The sequence below is a fragment of the Mesoplodon mirus genome, assembly GCF_964341445.2.
Source record: "Mesoplodon mirus genome assembly, chromosome: 3".
Lineage (NCBI taxonomy): Eukaryota > Metazoa > Chordata > Mammalia > Artiodactyla > Ziphiidae > Mesoplodon > Mesoplodon mirus.
This window is the reverse complement of record NC_138978.1, coordinates 88,542,685-88,561,223: the sequence shown is the minus strand read 5'-3', so window position 1 is coordinate 88,561,223 and position 18,539 is coordinate 88,542,685. Positions and strand designations below refer to the sequence as shown.

The 18,539-nt window shown below is 38.0% G+C and overlaps 1 protein-coding gene across 1 annotated transcript in view; it reads right to left on the bottom strand.

Annotated features, from left to right (window-relative positions):
- MTF2 (metal response element binding transcription factor 2) overlaps positions 1-11,140 on the bottom strand; it is an 81,503-nt gene extending 70,363 nt beyond the window's left edge. Inside the window, exon 1 of the mRNA XM_082613405.1 lies at positions 10,891-11,140. Within this exon, the coding sequence (XP_082469531.1) occupies positions 10,891-10,895 (5 nt within the window). The 5' untranslated portion in view covers positions 10,896-11,140. The remainder of the gene's footprint in view (positions 1-10,890) is intronic.
- Positions 11,141-18,539: the final 7,399 nt, after the last annotated feature.

Here is an 18,539-nt window from a genome sequence, read left to right as displayed (position 1 = left end):
AAAAAAAAAGAGGCCTTCAATAAAGAGATAATGCACGGAACCAAAAAAAATTTTTTGATCCACATGTATATTTTCATCTCTAAAAATTAGGTCTACTTTGCATACTGCTCATAACATGCCCTTTTTTTTTTTTTTACAATTTCACAGTATATTTGAAACATCTTTCCATATCTAGAAATATATTTCCACAGCACCTTTTTATTTATTTTTACTAGTTAATATTTATTTTACATTGAGATACAATTGACATACACTATATTAGTTTCCTGTATACAATATGATTTGATATTTTATATATATTGTGAAATGACAACAAAAGTCTAGTTAACATCAGTTAGCAATAAGTCTAGTTAACACCAGTTACCAGTTACAATTTTTTCTCCTGTATGAGACTCTTAAGATCTACCCAACTTTCAAATACGCAACAGAGTATTACTAACTACAGTCACTATGCTCTACATCCCCATAACTTTATTTTATAACTGGAAATTTGTACCTGTTGACCCCCTTCACCCATTTTGTCCAACCCACACCCACAGCCCACAACTCTGGCAACCACCAATCTGTTCTCTGTATCTGAGCTTGGGTGTTTTGGTTGTTGTCCTTGTTTTAGATTCCACATATAAGTGAGATCATACAATATTTGTCTGTCTCTGTCTGACTTATTTTACTTAGCATAATGCCCTTAAGGTCCAGTCACCATGTTGTCACAAACTGCAAGATCTCATTCTTTTTTATGGCTGAATAATATTCCATGAGACACACACATACACATCCCTACCTCATTTTCTTTATCCATTCATCCACCGATAGACACTGAGGTTGCTTCCAGGTCTTTGCTATTATAAATAATGCTGCAATGAACATGGGAGGTATATACAGTTGACCCTTGAACAAGTAGGAGGTTAGGGGCACCAACCAACCCCCCACCCCTACCCCAATGCACAGTCAAAATCTGAGTGCTGCTATCTCTGCCTCAAAAACAAAGGGACTGATAAATGACTCACCCAAGGTCAGGAAACTGAAATAGTCTTGGATAGAATCATAATCAAATCCTAGTTCTTCTGATTCCACATATTGTGATCTCTAATCAAACACAAACTTTCCCCCCACACTTAGTTAATTTAAAGACCTGTAAAATGAAAATACAGGTACTATATTTGTGGAAAAAAATCCACATAAAGGTGAATCCGCACACTTCAAACCTGTGTCATTCTAGGTCAACTGGGTATCTTTTCAAGTTAGTGTTTCCGTTTTCTTGAAATAAATACCCAGAAATGGAACTGCTGGATCATATGGTAGTCCTATTTTTAATTTTTTGAGGAACCACCATACCGTTTTTCATAGTGGCTGCACCAATTTACATTCCTACCAACAGTGCCCAAGGACTCCTTTTCTCTACATCCTCACTAACACTTGTTATTTCTTGTCTTTTTGGTAACAGCCAATCTAACAGGTGTGAGGGAATATTATTTTTAAATAATAATAAAAGAAAATTTCCCAAGGTTGAAAGGAGACAAAAATCTTCAAAATGATAGGACTTTCAAAGTACTGATTTTCAAAAACCCTAAATTTGCATGAGATTGCATAACACTGAAAACAGAAGACTCAATAGCTTCCGAAGAGAAAAATCAAGTTATCTACAAAAGAACGAGAATCAGAATTAGAGTTAAGATTCTAGAAGATAATGGACTGCCTCAAAATTGTGAAGAAAAATAAAGTTCAAACTAGAATCCCAATCAACCAAACTAAATTTGAAAAAAATGAAGGCATATAAAATAAATGTTAAGATCTTAAACCAAGATTTGAGGATTTGGCTCTAGTAAAGTGAGGAAATATCCCCCAAGAAAGAAAAAACATGGGATGCAGGAAACAGTGCACCCAACCCAAGAGAGCAACAGAGAGAATCCCCACAATGGCAGCCATGAAAAAAATCTAGAGCACAACCAGTCTGGACCAGAAAAAGAAAAAGAAAGAAAAAAAAAAAAAAGGTTCCAAAGAGTGGTGTTTGAGGAAAAAGGAGGATAAACAAACTAGACAGTTTAAGACACCAGAAAAATTTACAGATAAGGCAAAGGCAGAGAAAACATGAAAAAGTGTTAGAAATTTTAAGGGAAAAAAGTGTTACAAGAAAGGAACTGTAATCATGGTTCTATCCAGCACAGCAGACGATAATATTTACTTGGTCAAGATCATATAAAAGCTGCTTATTGATCTTCAACCTTTAGAATCAACTATAAACAAGAGAGATAATTATGGCTAAGAAGAGAATATTAAATGTTATCGAAATTTAAAACAGAAAAGCAATGTGAAAATGACAAAAATTGAGCAGTGTAAGGAGGAAGAGAAACCAAGGCAAAGGAAGGGAGTTTAATAATACTTGCCTTACGAGGTGGAGGAATAAAGTCCAAAACTGATGGGATATGAAAAAAGGTTTAAGTTTAAAGTTAAGGAACTAACCAGGAGAAAACCCAAAAATTGGAAGGGGGAAAAGAAAAGAAATGTAGGGCATTAGTGAACTGAATCTTTATCACAGCATAATCTTTATGTCTTTATACAGCAAAATGTCTAAAGTGAGTAAATCAAATAGTAGTATAAAAGTATCACTTAGGATTATGGAGACAATGAGCAGAACAAAGGAATATAACACTTAAAAATAAAATAATTCCCTCTCAAAGCAGGACTCAGGAGGCCTGAAGACTGTAGCTGTTCATTTAAATCCTTCTGTTTCTATACTCTGATATTTTTAGTCAACTACATGCATTACCTCACTAAAGGAAATTTTTAAGTGTTTAGCATAAGTGAAAAATATGCTTAAAAAGAAGGCAATGATGGGCCTCCCTGGTGGCGCAGTGGTTGAGAGTCCGCCTGCCGATGCAGGGGATACGGGTTCGTGCCCCGGTCTGGGAGGATCCCATATGCCGCGGAGCGGCTGGGCCCGTGAGCCATGGCCGCTGAGCCTGTGCGTCCGGAGCCTGTGCTCTGCAAGGGGAGAGGCCACAACAGTGAGAGGCCCGCATACAGCAAAAAAAAAAAAAAAAAGAAGGCAATGAGACTAAAAAAGGCATTTTTGGTAGCTGAGTGATATAGATTACTTTTTAAAGTTTTTTAATATTTAAATTTTCTACAATGAGTGTATCATATATATATCTTTATTAATAAAAGTTTAAACGAGAGCTGAAGTTGAAACTATTTTTTCAGAGCTTGGCTACATAAAGGAGAGAGGGCTACAAACATCTGGATAAGGATACAAGGTTAAGGTGAATGGCTTTTTCTGTTTTTAAGTACGAAAAGTCTTGACCATGTTTCTAATATGAAAGGAGGATATCAAAAGATAACTGAAAACACAAGTCAGAGAAATTGAATCTTTAAGGGAAAGACTAGTCTTGAATCAAAGAAGGTACATTTCTTTTGATGTCAGTTTGGGTACATTTATAGTTAAGTTGGTAGATGTGAAGATAGGAAGTTGAAGCAGTTCATGATGGGTTTTTTTGTTGTTTTTTTAACATCTTTATTGGAGTATAATTGCTTTACAATGTTGTGTTAGTTTCTGCTGCATAACAAAGTGCATCAGCTGTAGGTATACATACATCCCCATATCCCCTCCCTCTTGCGTCTCCCTCCCACCCTCACTATCTCACCCCTCTAGGTGGTCACAAAGCATGGAGCTGATCTCACTGTGCTATGCAGCTGCTTCCACTAGCTATCTATTTTACACTTGGTAGTGTATATATGTCAATGCTACTCTCTCACTTTGTCCCAGCTTACCCTTCCCCCTCCCCGTGTCCTCAAGTCCATTCTCTACATCTGCGTCTTTATTCCTGTCCTGAAACAGTTCATGTTTGAGAGCCTCAAATTTTTTCCAAAAAGAGACAAGAATCTGCTTAAGGAGAGAAGCCAGGAATGCTAAACACCCTGCAATGCATAGAACCACCCTAACTCCCTAAAGAAAGAGTAGACTGAAGAAGCAGGTCTCAAGGTATGGTACCTGGGGATCTATGAGCCCTACAAAGTCCTAGCTAGTTTCAAAATAATATTAAGACATTATGTGCCTTTTTCACTCATTCCCCCAGAACTGTAGAGTAGAATTTTCCAGGGACTAAATGATATGTGATGATTTCACTCTTAAGATTAATGGGGTGTACACATACGCATTCTCATTTTTTAATTTTCTTAGTTTTAATTTATAATCAGTAAATATTAATAGATAACCCATGTAAAAGTTCTTGGGGTCCTCAAGAATTAAGACTGTAAAGGGGTCCTAAGACCAAAAAATTTGAGAATCACTGCACTAGTGAATTCTGTAAGGATATTCTAAATTTTTAATCTTTGCAAATAACCACATTTTGTTTGTTCCTCTCTAATGAACAGCAATAAAACTCTTGAAACAAAAACACTGAAAAACATCATATTCTGCAGCCTGTTTTTGAAAAAGAAAATCTAAGAGATGAATTCAGACATAAAGTGGAAAAGACTGAAAAAATAGAAAAGAGGACATTCAGGAGAAACTTGACTTGGAGAAGAATTCTATCCCCCTCGACAATTCTCATCAACCTAAAGCAAAAAGAGTGCCCATTGTTTTCATTATAATCTAGAAACTTATTTTAGGTTTAGAAAGTTCCTAGGTCATTTACTTCCTAGCTAATGAAAAAAAAAATCCCTCCTTATAATATCCCTAAATAAGATGATCATCTAGTCTCTGTTTAAATGCTTCCCTGAAAGGAGAATTCTCTATCTCACAACACCTAAATGCAATTTTATAAAACATTTAACAGGTTCACAAGGTTCCCAGACTACAAAGTTCCATTAACTACTTTATTAACCACTTATTTAAAAGATTTTAAATGAGTGTGATGGAAACACTACTAAAATATTTTTCTTTTTCATTTCAAGTATGAAAAACATGCCTATTATTAGTCTTTCCTTTGTATAGCTCTTAGTAATGTTTTAATAAGTGGTAAGTTTCTAAACTTGACCCTAGAACAAAATGTAGTACTTCTTAACCCTGGCTGCAAAACAAAATCAAGTGGGAAAAAATTTTAAACACAAACATATATAAAAGCCTGCACCAAATCTCTCAAATCAGAATCTCTAGGGTATGAGTTCTAAGAAATTGGTCTTGTTTGTTTTGGTTTGGTTTTTCGGTTTTTTATTGATAGCTCTATGGGTGCTTATCTTACATCAATTAGCTCTATCAGCACTGGTCATCCCAAAACACCAAGGGCCAGTATTTTCAAATTCTAACAAAATATGGTTTTAAAAAATTCAACATCTGGTTCAGTAACACTTCTAAATATATTATACTCAACAGTGTACATTGCAGTTTAGTTAACATGTCTCTAGTCATAATTATGAACAGGGCAAAATAATTTATTCATTCAGTATTAGACATACTCTTCATCTGGAGAGGAAAGTTGTAGAGGATGTTTTTAGTGCATAGGTTTCATTACAGGTATACCTGATTCTCTTGTTCGATACAACAACTCTTCTGGGAAAAGATTCTGGAAAATAATACTAACCAATTACACTGCTCCTAGAGTTTATAAAGTGCTTTCTCCTTTATTTTCCTTCTTGACCCTCCCAACAATCCTGTGAATAACACATGTGGGTAACGTCCCCATTTTACAGATAAAGAAACTAAAACTGCTGTGGACCTAGCAGATTAAACAAAGACCCCAATCTTCTGAGTATACATTCAGTACTTTCCAGTAGACACCTGTGTCTTTCCACTCCACCCCCCACTACAACTTAAAAAAATTGTGGGAGCTTTTTCTGCAATGTAAACTTCACTAGTAGGGGTAGAGAAAAACAAACGCGCATCTTTAGTTTGTTTTTATAACCTGACTGATCAAAACCAAACCAATCTGACCTGTTCTTGCTATGCCTACTTTGGTCCACTTTTGTCCCCCCAATTTTTATTTTTTAATCAAACATTTTGGTTTGAGATAATTGTAGATATATATGCAGTTGTAAGAAATAATAAATTCCATGTAACTCTTACCAAGTGGAAGCATCTTTGATGTAGCATTTTATACTACATAATAATATCACAATCAAAAATATTTGATACCAATATTTCCATCATCACAAGGATCCCTCACATTGTCCTGTGCCCTTAATTTTTAAATCCTCATCTTAGGCAACACTTGGAAGTAAATACTCATTACGTCCCTACTCAGTTTTATCCATTCAAAATAAGAGAACTGTCTTCATAAGCCATTAAAAAAAACCTTCATGTTACACAAAGTACTGGTTAGGATTGTCACCACATAATGTAAGATTCTTAAGCCACTACTACAATATCCTTTGCATAATGGGATTTTTCCAGCTAAGACTGCAGTTCTAGTTTCATGAAACAAAAATTTTAACAGATATGCATACTGAATAATTCCATTATATAAAGTTCTATTCAAAATTAAAGTGAACAGTAATTAGGGAGAGGGAAGACTGAGAAAGGCTACATGTGAGCTTCCTAGAGAGAAGTATTCTACACCATAATAGGCTTATGAGAAACACAGTTATATCCATTTGTCAAAACTGTACTGGAGGGCTTCCCTGGTGGCCCAGTGGTTGAGAGTCCGCCTGTCGATGAAGGGGACACTGGTTCGTGCCCCGGTCCGGGAGGATCCCACGTGCCGCGGATCGGCTGGGCCCGTGAGCCATGGCCGCTGGGCCTGTGCGTCCGGAGCCTATGCTCCGCAACAGGAGGGGCCACAACAGTGAGAGGCCCGCGTACCGCAAAAAAAAAAAAAAGGACACCATCAAGTGAAAAGACAACTCACAGGAGAAAATACTTGCACATCATACATCTGATAAGGGACTTGTATCCAAAATATATGAAGAATGCTTACAACTCTCAGTAAAAAGAGAAATAGTCTAATTTTTTTTTAAATAGGCAAAGGACCTGAATAGGTAGTTCTTCAAAGAAGGTATACAACAGGCCAATAACTACAGGGTTTAAAACATGCTCAACAACATTACCCATCGGGGTAATGCAAATCAAAACCATGATGGGATACCACTGGATACCCACTAGGATGATTATGATCAAAAAGACAGACAAGTACAAGCAAGGATGCAGAGAAACTGGAACCCTCATAGTTGCTGGTGAGGCTGTAAAAGGGTGCAGGGTCTTTGGAAAATGGCTTGGCATTTCCTCAAAACGTTAAACACAGAGGTATCACCTGACCCAGCAATTCCACTCCTAGCTACATACCCAAGAGAAATGGAAGCACGTGTCCATACAAACCGTGTACATGTTATGTTTATAGTAGCATTATTCATAATAGCCAAAAAGTGGGGAAAAAACAATGTCAATCAACTGATGAATGAATAAACAAAATGTAGTATGTACATACAATGAAATATATTTTAGCCATAAAAAGGAAGTACTGATACATGCTACAACATGGATGTACTCTGAAAACATTATGCTAGGTGAAAGAAGCCAAACACAAAAGGCCATAAAAATGTATGAGTCCATTCATACGAAATGTCCAAGACAGACAAAATAAAAACACAAAAAGTAGATTAGTGGTTGGCCCAGGTAGGGAGGAATGGAGAGTGACTACTAATGGATACAGACTTTCATTCTGGAGTAAAAAAATGCTCTGAAATTAGACAATGGTGATGGTTGCGCAATTCTGAATATACTAAAAATCACTGAATTATAACTTAAAAGGGTATATACATGTGAGTTATGTATATATAAATATAATACATGCATTATATCTCAATTAAACTATTATTAAAAGTGTAGAGTTGGGCTTCCCTGGTGGCGCAGTGGTTGACAGTCCGCCTGCTGATGCAGGGGACGCGGGTTCGTGCCCCAGTCCGGGAGGATCCCACATGCCGCGGAGCGGCTGGGCCCGTGAGCCATGGCCGCTGAGCCTGCGCGTCCGGAGCCTGTGCTCCGCAACGGGAGAGGCCACAACAGTGAGAGGCCCGCGTACCAAAAAAAAAAAAAAGTGTAGAGTTAAGATCTTCAAGATGTATAAATTTTCCCTCAAAAAACTTTTAAAAATAATAAAAACAAAGGAGTGGGGAGGGAGTAGAAGTACAGATGAAACAAGCATGGATACAAAACAGTTCATTATACTTCTGTTCACTTTGTATGTGTTTGAAATTTTATGTGTAAAAATAACAAAATAAATTTTTTTAAATAACAAGGTAAACTAATTTTCCTAAAATCCATTTTTGTTGTTTTTGACAAAGGAAAAAAAATCTTACATCTTAAAAAGACTAGAGACATTGATACCTTCATTATTCTTTTGCAACGTTATATGAAAACAGAGAAATGACAGAAGACATGATGTGTGGAAAAAATGAAGATTACTTCATCTTAAAAATGTACAAAGAGAATCTGACTCTCCCTAGTTCAAAGATAGTTCTGAATCTCCTTAGTTCAAAGACAGTTCCTTAGTTCCTGTGGTTTCCATGGTTGATGGGTGTGACAATGCCTAATAAATGGATGCAGTACTGTGCTGTCCAATACAGCAGCCACATATGGCCATTTAAATTTTAGTTTTAATGAAATAAATTAAATTATAAATTCAATTATCAGCCTCACCAGTTACATTTCTAGTGTTCAACATCACATTGGCCTATGGCTATCATACTGGATACAGCAGATATAGATATCTGCCATCATTGCAGAAAGTTCTATTGGACAACACTACTCGAATACATAAAAAACAGCCAAAGAGAAACTACCATATTCCAATTTAGGATTGTTATACTGTATTTTGCTCCAAGAAACAAATCTGGAAGAACAGGGGAAACAATGCATAAAAATATCAACCAAGGAGTATCATTCACTGAAGTTTCGACTAACTAAAGCTGCAGTTAAATTTTACTTTCAGAACCACCAAGCTACAGATGTTGGCCATGGCAACTGCTCAGAGGCACATTTCCCCATCTGTTAAAATAGATTATCACTATACTGCCAGTTTCCTAAAGTCTGATGTAAAGATTACGCTGAGATATAAATAAAGCAAATTATCCTTTCAGTCAAAGATCTAATGAAAAGGTATATTTATAATCCATGACATCAAAGAACTTAGGACCCACAGCAAAATACACAGGATAAAATTCCTTTCCTAACTGAGCTTTGAGGCAACAGGCATAATTAAAAGCATAATTAAATATATTTTGTTTCATCTAGAAAAAAAGTTTAACCAGATGATTTCTATACTTCTAGTTCTAAAATTGTGTGTGCATTTCATGATAGGTATAGATTTCCGTTAATGACCAATGACATGAATATGCAGTTATCAGGAAACAGGTGCACTCTTAATTCAAATACTTTAGAATATTTTTAGCACTTAAAAAAAATGAAGGCGACCAAATTTAAAATATGAATTCAAATAGATTTTTATGTTAGGAACCTAAAAAAACAAAAAGTTTCACCTTGTATTCCCTTTGCAAGCTATAACTACAAATGCTTGGAGTGTGAATAACATTCCAAATATCAAGAATAGAAAAGACATTTAAAATCAGCTCTTTCCTTGCCAGAACTACTGGGCACTTAAAGCTGTTTGTCAAAATGGCTCCATTTAAAGCATTTCAAACCTCTGAAAAGGTCACTCAATAATTTAAGTACATTTTATTTTACCCACATTAAATACTTTTAAATTCACCGTCTTTGCAATCCACTGCTCAAAAAAGAAATTCTCAAGGGAGAATGAAAACATGGAAATTGAAACCAGCCTATAGGCAAAGTGTACAGAAGGGTCACCTGGAATCAATCTGAAGGAGAAAGTTACTACTACCGGAGCATCTGGAGTCAAATTAAATCAGGCACTATTTACATATTTCTAGTTCTATACTGACCTCGCATGGTGCTTTCTTACGTTATACACAGGTCTACCTAGGTTTATATATTTGAATTAGTAAATGGGTTCTATCTTTAACCAAAGTTAAATGTTTTAAAGAATAGAATAGCATTCCATATCCCTTTACCCATTGTTCAGGAACCCTCACAGTTCGTCAAATCACCCCGATAAATCCATCTGTTCCCTCTAGCTGCTTCCAAAGAAAAATTCTAGCAACCAAGGACGCCAGACTGCAAAACACATAGTTAAGAGTTCTGGCACTACTAAAACATGTTAAGAAATCTTGGCAAATTAGTTAAAATCCCTTCAAACGTAAGTACCTCAGTTGTAAAAATGAGTACAATAATACATCCAAGCAGGCATACGAGTTAGATTTAATTAAACAGAAAACTGTCTCAAATTTTTAGTGGGCTCCGAATATAAGGTACCTCTCCCCCATCTCACACTTTCCCTTCCACTTCTTCCCCTTAAGCTTTCAGGGTTTGCTCTCACGTTCTACTTAGTGTTCCCCTTATCCTCCTACTCCATCCTGCCCTTCTACTCTACCCCCATACTCCAATTCCATACAATTCCACCACCCTCCCGTTTCAAGCTGCTACCTCCCTTTGCGACCCCTAAGGTCCCAGGCAACCCCTGAACTCTGGTCCCCCCCATCTCCCTCAGTCCCCATTTCCTCACGGCTCCTCCCCTCGATTCCCCACCCCCTCATCACCAGGTTCATCCTGCCCCTCCAACCGTCTCCCGCCCCCAGGTTCCTTCCTGCCCCTCCAAACACAGCTTCCCCGTCTCAACGTTTCATCTTGTTCCTCCAACCGACTTCCCCAACGCCCTGCTCGCTCCTTTAGTCCCTATTTTCTCCAACACCCAACTGACTATTCCTTTCCATCCATTCTTTTCAACATATACACATATGCAAGGCACCCCCATACGTACACTGGAGCCCCCACCCCCACGTCGAGCCTCCATCTTTCCCTTTTATACTTGCTTCCTTTCTTCCTCCTCCCCACCCCCTCCACCTCCTCCGGAAAAGCCTGGTTCCCAGGCCAAGGTCTCTCACCTCATTCGGTCACTTCAGTGGTGCCAACCGCTTCATACAGGAAAAAACAACCAATCACGACCCCGTGGGCGCTTCCCCTGCGAGTCCGAGCACTTACCGGGCACCCGCCCCACCGGGCACCCCGCACATACACACGCACAAACCGAGATCCTGGGGACGAAGGTTGGGGGTGGGGGAGAGTGAGCGTTCTTACACCGGCCTCAAACACAGCCCACTTCGCTACAACCCTTCGCCATTTTGGTTTCCCGCGGACTGCCGGTGCATTCTGGGAGCGCAGAGAGACTCCGGGGCCGAATGGCAGCTCTCCAGAGCCGCGAGGGGGCGGAGATTGAGTGGTGAGCGCGGAAGAACACCGCGCCCTGCGTCCGCAGCCGAGGCTGAACAAAGAAGGACTCTTTAACTTTGCGGCGGGGATAAGTCCTTCCGCCGCCGGCGCTAACACAATAGTGAACGCTGAGCTTGGGAGCGTAGGCTGTCTTGCTGCTGTTTGTATTGCAGAGGGAGGATTGTGTCCAACTTTCACACTGCATGTTCTGTTCCTGAGAAATAAGACTGTGCTCGCTACGTCTTGCCTTGCCAGTATCCTTTCTGTGGAGAAAATCTCTTATCTTCACCCTGAGACCTGCTGTTCGAATTTCATTCAGCGGGGAAGAGACCCTGGATGTCAGAATTATATTTTGTTCGGCGATTATTGTCCAGCCCCAAATTCCTTCCTATCAGAAGCTGCTTATATAGAAGATTTTCGGACTTTTTTTCCCTGACGATGAAAGGTTTCTCTGTTTATTTGCTTTGCAAATCCTTACTAATTGTGATGAAATCTGAGAATAATTTCGTGCAAAGTGGTTTATTTTAGGAATACAGAACTTTTTCGTACTAGGGCAGACCCTTAGCCTGCCAGTATTCTGCTGCCGACAGAGGTTCCAAGTGACAGAGAGTGCATGCTTGTCTCTGTGACTTCTACTTAGATAAAACCCAACTCCTCTTAGTAGCCACATGAGGGACCTTTGTTTATAACTTTGTCAAAATATTTTAAAAATCATTTTATATTTTGTGTCATATTACATCACAGGGATAATTAGTACCATGTTTTTCAATCTGTTTAAGAAGACAGCATCAGTCTATCTGCTACCTTTCAAGTTTCATTTTGAACTCCGTGATAACATAGTTTCTCAAAAATATATCTTCAATGCCCTTCACACTTTTTGGTTGAGTAGAGTTTAACTTTAAAAAAAAGTAGATGCAGTCCAAAAATGGATAAAGATAATACACAAACAGGTGTATTTGCTGTGCATCTAAGCCTAGTCACAGAATATCAGTTTTAGAGAACATTTGGTCTAAATTCTCCTCAACATTTCTCTCAAGTGGTCAGCAACCCTCAGCTTCAACATCTTCAGTGGTTCAATACCTCAGAGGCAGTCATTTCAATTTCACAAACACTAATAACTAGAAAGTTATTCATTGTATAGATGTACAATCTGCCTTCCTATAATTTCCACTTACTGGTATAACTTGGCTTCTTTAGCCACACGAAAGTGTTCTAATTTCTTATACATTAGAGAAGTCAATGATGCCTGTCTTTTTGAAATTAAAAAAAAAAACTTGCTATTTCCCTATGTAAACATATAAGTACAAGAGGACAATCATTTCATTTGAGGAAGCCAGGTGCTCAGGGAATCAAGGGCACTGAGGGAGGCACAGTAAAAAAAAATTCTTGTAACTGTGGTCTTAGGAATTTCTGGGGACTTCCCTGGTGACACAGTGGTTAAGAATCTGGCAGGCAGTTAAGAATCTGCCTGCCAGTGCAGGGGACACGGGTTCGAGCCCTGGTCAGGGAAGATCCCACATGCCGTGGAGCAACTAATCCACTGCGCCACAACGACTGAATCTGCGTTCTAGAGCCCGCGAGCCACAAGTACTGAAGCTCTTTGCCTAGAGCCCGAGCTCCGCAACAGGAGAAGCCACGGCAGTGAGGAGCCCGTGCTCCGCAACGAAGAGTAGCCCCGCTCACCACAACTAGAGAAAGCCCACACTCAGCAATGAAGACCCAAAGCACCCAAAAATAAATTTAAAAAATTTTTATTATATATTTTTTTACAGAGTGAAGTGAGTCAGAAAGAGAAAAACAAATACCGTATACTAACGCACATATGTGGAACCTAGAAAAATAGTGCAGATGAACCGGTTTGCAAGGCAGAAATAGAGACACAGATGTAGAGGCCAAACGTATGGACACCAAGGAGGGAAATTGGGGGTGGGAGGATTAATTGGGAGATGGGGATTGACATATATACACTAATATGTATAAACTAGATAACTAAAAAGAACCTGCTGTATAAAAAAATAAATAAAATTTTTTTAAAAAGAGAAAAACTATATATTATGATGATTATATTTTAAAAAAAGAAATTTCTGTTAACTAAGCAACAGGCAATGCATTAGAACCTTAAGAAAAAACAAATGTCAAACCCCTCAGAAGTACAAAGCAAAATAACTCCAGTCAGAGTAAACTGTACCCTTTATTGTTATGTATTTCTGTGATAGTCATAAGGGTTATTCACAAAAATTCTGGTTCTCCTTTGTTCCAAACACAGAGTAAAACTGCACTCTTTTGCACCCTTGAAGTTAGACATGGCCATGTAACTCACTTTTACCAATAGAATGGAAGAGGAAATGAATCACTTTCTGGAAAAATCTTTAAGAGGCAGCGGCACATTCCCCTCCCCCTTGCTGTGATGATCATGGAAGCGTGTGTTGAGATAGAACATCTGTCACTTTGGGTCCCTAAATGACAACAAGCAGAGACTAAAGTTGTGCAACCATCACCACAATCCAGTTTTAGGATGTTTCCATCACCCTAAAAGAATTCATTATGCCCGTTTGCAATCAATCCTTGTTCTGACTTCCAAATTCAGGCAATCTGTTATCTGTCTCTATAGAATTGCCTTTTCTGGCCATTTCATATAAATGGACTCACACAGTATGTAGTCTTTTGGTCTGACTTCTTTCACTCAGCACAATGTTTTTGAGGTTCATCAATGTTGCCATGTGTTCTTTCCTTTAAAATAAAATAAAAAGTTCTTTCCTTTTTATTGCTGAATAGTACTCCATTGTATGAATGTGCCATATTTTGTTTATCCATTCACCAGTTGATGCACATTTGGATTGTTTCCAGTGTGGGGCTATTATGAATAATGATGCTATGAACATTTGTGTACAAGTCTTGTGTAGATACTTGTCTTTACTTTTCTTGGATAGATTCCTAGAAGTGGAATTGCTGCACTGTATGGTAAGTTTATGTTTAATCTTTTAAGATACTGCCAAAGTGTTTTCCAAAGTGTAAGCAATGAGAGAGGGTTCTGATTTCTCCACATCCTCACCAATACTTGTTATTGTCTATCTTTTTTATTTTACTGACTCCAGTGGGAGTGAGTGGTTTCTCTTCATGGTTTCAATCTGTATTTCCCTAATGACTAATGATGTTGAGCATCTTTTCATGTGCTTATTAGCCATTCTTATATCTTGTTTGGTGAAGCATATATTCAAATCTTTTAACCACTTTTTTTTAACACCTTTATTGGAGTATAATTGCTTTACAATGGTGTGTTAGTTTCTGCTTTATAACAGAGTGAATCAGCTATATGTATACATATATCCCCATATCTCCTTCCTCTTGCTTCTCCCTCCCACCCTCCCTATCCCACCCCTCCAGGTGGTCAAAAGCACCGAGCTGATCTCCCTGTGCTATCCGGCTGCTTCCCACTAGCTATTTTACATTTGGTAGTGTATATATGTCCATGCCACTCTCTCACTTCATCCCAGCTTACCCTTCCCCCTCCCTGTGTCCTCAAGTCCATTCTCTATGTCTGCGTCTTTATCTCTGTCCTGCCCCTAGGTTCTTCAGAACCATTTAAAAAAATTTTTTTAGATTCCATATATATGTGTTAGCATACAGTATTTGCTTTTCTCTTTCTGACATATTTCACTCTGTATGACAGACTCTAGGGACATCCACCTCACTACAAATAACTCGATTTCGTTTCTTTTCATGGCTGAGTAATATTCTAATGGTGTCTTTTGAAACACAAAAGTTTCTTAATTTTGATAAAATTTGATAAAAGTTTCTTAATTTTGATCCAATGGATCTTTTTTCAATGCCATATGCTTTTGATGTTATAGCTAAGAACTCTTTGCCTGACCCAAGATCACAAAGATTTTCTATTATGTTTTCTTATGGAAGTTTTATAGGTTTAGCTCTTACATTTAAGTCTATGATCCATTTGAGTTAATTTTTATGTATACTTTGAGGTATGGGCCTGTATTCATCTTTTTGCATGTAGATTTTTAATTAGAGAAACAAACTCTTGCTGTGTTAAGCCACTGCAATTTGGAGTTGTCTGCCACCCAGCACATTTTAATTTACTCTGACTGAAACAATCCAGATATGTTAATACGTAACAGAACTCAATAATAGCATTGAGCTCTCTACCATATTCAAAGCCAAAAATGAAAAACACAAAAATTTGAGCAGAATATTCAAAATATTAGGTAATTCTCAAAATTTATAAAAATTTATATAATTGAAAAATCACAGAGAATGTTATAAAATACTGTGTTTATAAACCTACAAGCTCTCAATTATTAGCTATTATTCTCTGTGGAGAAAGACTAAAAGATCTTTTACATTATTCATTGTGCAGAGATAGAAATACGAATAACTAGACAAGTCAGAGACGTCAAAGAAACACATTCTATAAAAAAAAAAAAAAAAAAAAACCAATGGTTCTGATGAACCTAGGGGCAGGACAGGCATAAAGACGCAGACATAGAGAGTGGACTTGAGGACATGGGGAGGGGGAAGGGTAAGCTGGGACGAAGTGAGAGAGTGGCATGGACATATATACACTATCAAATGTAAAATAGATAGCTAGTGGGAAGCAGCCGGATAGCACAGGGAGATCAGCTCGTTGCTTTGTGAGCACCTAGAGGGGTGGGATAGGGATAGTGGGAGGGAGAAGCAAGAGGGAGGAGGTATGGGTATGTATGTATATGTATAGCTGACTCACTTTGTTATACGGCAGAAACTAACACACCATTGTAAAGCAATTATACTCCAATAAAGATGTTAAAAAAAAAAAAGGAAACACATTCTGTGTCCTTATAGAGTTTGCTTTCATTGGTCTGAAAAGGGAAATGGATCTGAAATAAAAATAATAATAATAATGTTTTCATAATAATCAAATCAAAAGGATTTGTTAAAATTCCTTTCCTTTTTATCCAAAAGTGAAACGTCCGTATATAACATGAACATTGCTTGTAAACCCAGTTATTTGTTGTAAAAATATATATAGCAAATTTAGACCCCTCATATAATAGATCTTAAAATATAGCATGCCCATTATCAATTTATTACCTACCATTTCCAAATTCACCCTTCATTACTTGTTTTGTGAAAATGGATGTGGACCCTTTAAATATTTTTCCCTCACCAGCTGGCAGAATGTTAAGCTTTGTCAGAGGAGAGTGCTGGAGAGACCATGCCATGTAAAGTGGTCTTCCTACCACAGTAAAGTATCCCATCACACAGGTCAGAATAGCCATCATCAAAAAATCTACAAACAATAAATGGTGGAGAGGGTGTGGAGAAAACGGTACCCCCTTGCACTGTTGGTGGGAATGTAAATTGATACAACCATTATGGAGAACAGTATGGAAGTTCCTTAAAAAACTGAAAATAGAACTACCATATGACCAAGCAATCCCACTACTGGGCATATACCCTGAGAAAACCATAATTCAAAAAGACACATGTACCACAATGTTCATTGCAACACTATTTACAATAGCCAGGACATGCAAGCAACCTAAGTGTCTATTGACAGATGAATGGATAAAGTAGATGTGACACATATATACAATGGAATATTACTCAGCCATAAAAAATGAAATTGAGTTATTTGTAGTGAGGTGGATGGACCTAGAGTCTGTCATACAGAGTGAAGTAGGTCAGAAAGAGAAAAACAAATACTGTATGCTAACACATATATATGGAATCTAAAAACAAAAAGTGGTTCTGATGAACCTAGGGGCAGGACAGGAATAAAGATGCAGACATAGAGAATGGACTTGAGGACACGGGGAGGGGGAAGGGTAAGCTGGGACAAAGTGAGAGAGTGGCATGGACATATATACACTACCAAATGTAAAATAGATAGCTAGTGGGAAGCAGCTGCATAGCACAGGGAGATCAGCACAGGGAGATTAGCTCCATGCTTTGTGACCACCTAGAGGGGTGGGATAGGGAGGGTGGGAGGGAGACACAAGAGGGAAGAGATATAGGGATATATGTATATGTATAGCTGGTTCATTTTGTGATACAGCAGAAACACAACATTGTAAAGCAATTATGCTCCAATAAAGATATTAAAAAAAATAAGAATAAAGTGGTTTTCCTTCCTGGTTCCAAAGTGTACTCTCAGCAGCCTCCCACAGTGTGCAAAGCTTCCCCAGAGCTGGGACCCTGTAGCACATGCACATTCCTCAGGCTTGTCAAATCATCTTTCCCCTACCCTAATCCCAGAAGAATTTACATGTGCTTCTATCGAATGATATTTGTGCTGTCTTGGGAGTCAAAAATTTAAGACAAGTGAAAACTGTGTGTGCAGTCAAAACAAATCACTCAGTTAAGAGTCATAAGGGAGTTCCCTGGTGGTCCAGTGGTTAAGACTCCACACCTCCATTGCAGGGGGCACAGGTTCGATCCCTGGTTGAGTAAAGTCCTGCATGTCGTACAGCATGGCCCAAAAAAAAAAGAGTCATAAGAACTAGGTTCCAATTCATGCTTGTGACATATCCTGCCTATGACAGAAGCTTTTGAAGATTAAATCAGCAAAAGCTAGGAGGAAGGGGATGAGAGAGAGAGAGAGAGAGAATTATCTAGTGGTAAGAAAAATAAAGCATCTTATCTGCTTTGCTCTGCTATTTTGTCCACTGAGTGTTCAAAGATGTAGACAAGATAAGACAGAAAGCATGATGTGAGAGACAGAATAACAGAAGCAGGAACGCTGGAAGACAAAGGACCTGAGTTGCTGGCCAGCCTCTCTCACTTCATTAGCTGAGTGATCTTGGGCAATTTTCCTAAACTCTCACAGCCTGAGCTTCTTTGCTGAATTCAATGCAGAGAATAAGAATATCAACATTAAAGCTTTATCATTTGGATTAAACGAAATAATATGTGTAAAAGTATGTTTTTCTCTTACAGCAATTATTACATGTCCAACTCCCCTGATTCAACTGTGAGCTTCTTGAGAGTAGGAAGCCATTACTATTCTTTATATCCCTATTCCTGGAAACACATCTGGACCACAGATCTGCCTTTATATAAATAAAATTTTAAATGAATATTTATTTAACAATAAATAACAGAAAAACTGTGCTACACAGTGTTCAGGACAGGGTACAAGCACTGATAATATGTATCCACAAAGTGGGCTGGAGGGCTTAGATTGTGGAGATAGTGCCATTAATAAGTAATTGAGATACAATATAAATGTACAGAGGTGTGAAGGGTGTGATGTATGCTAGAAATAAGAAAAAATTTAGTGAAACCTAGTGTGAAAGATAGAAACAGTATTGAAAGATGGTTGGGTCTT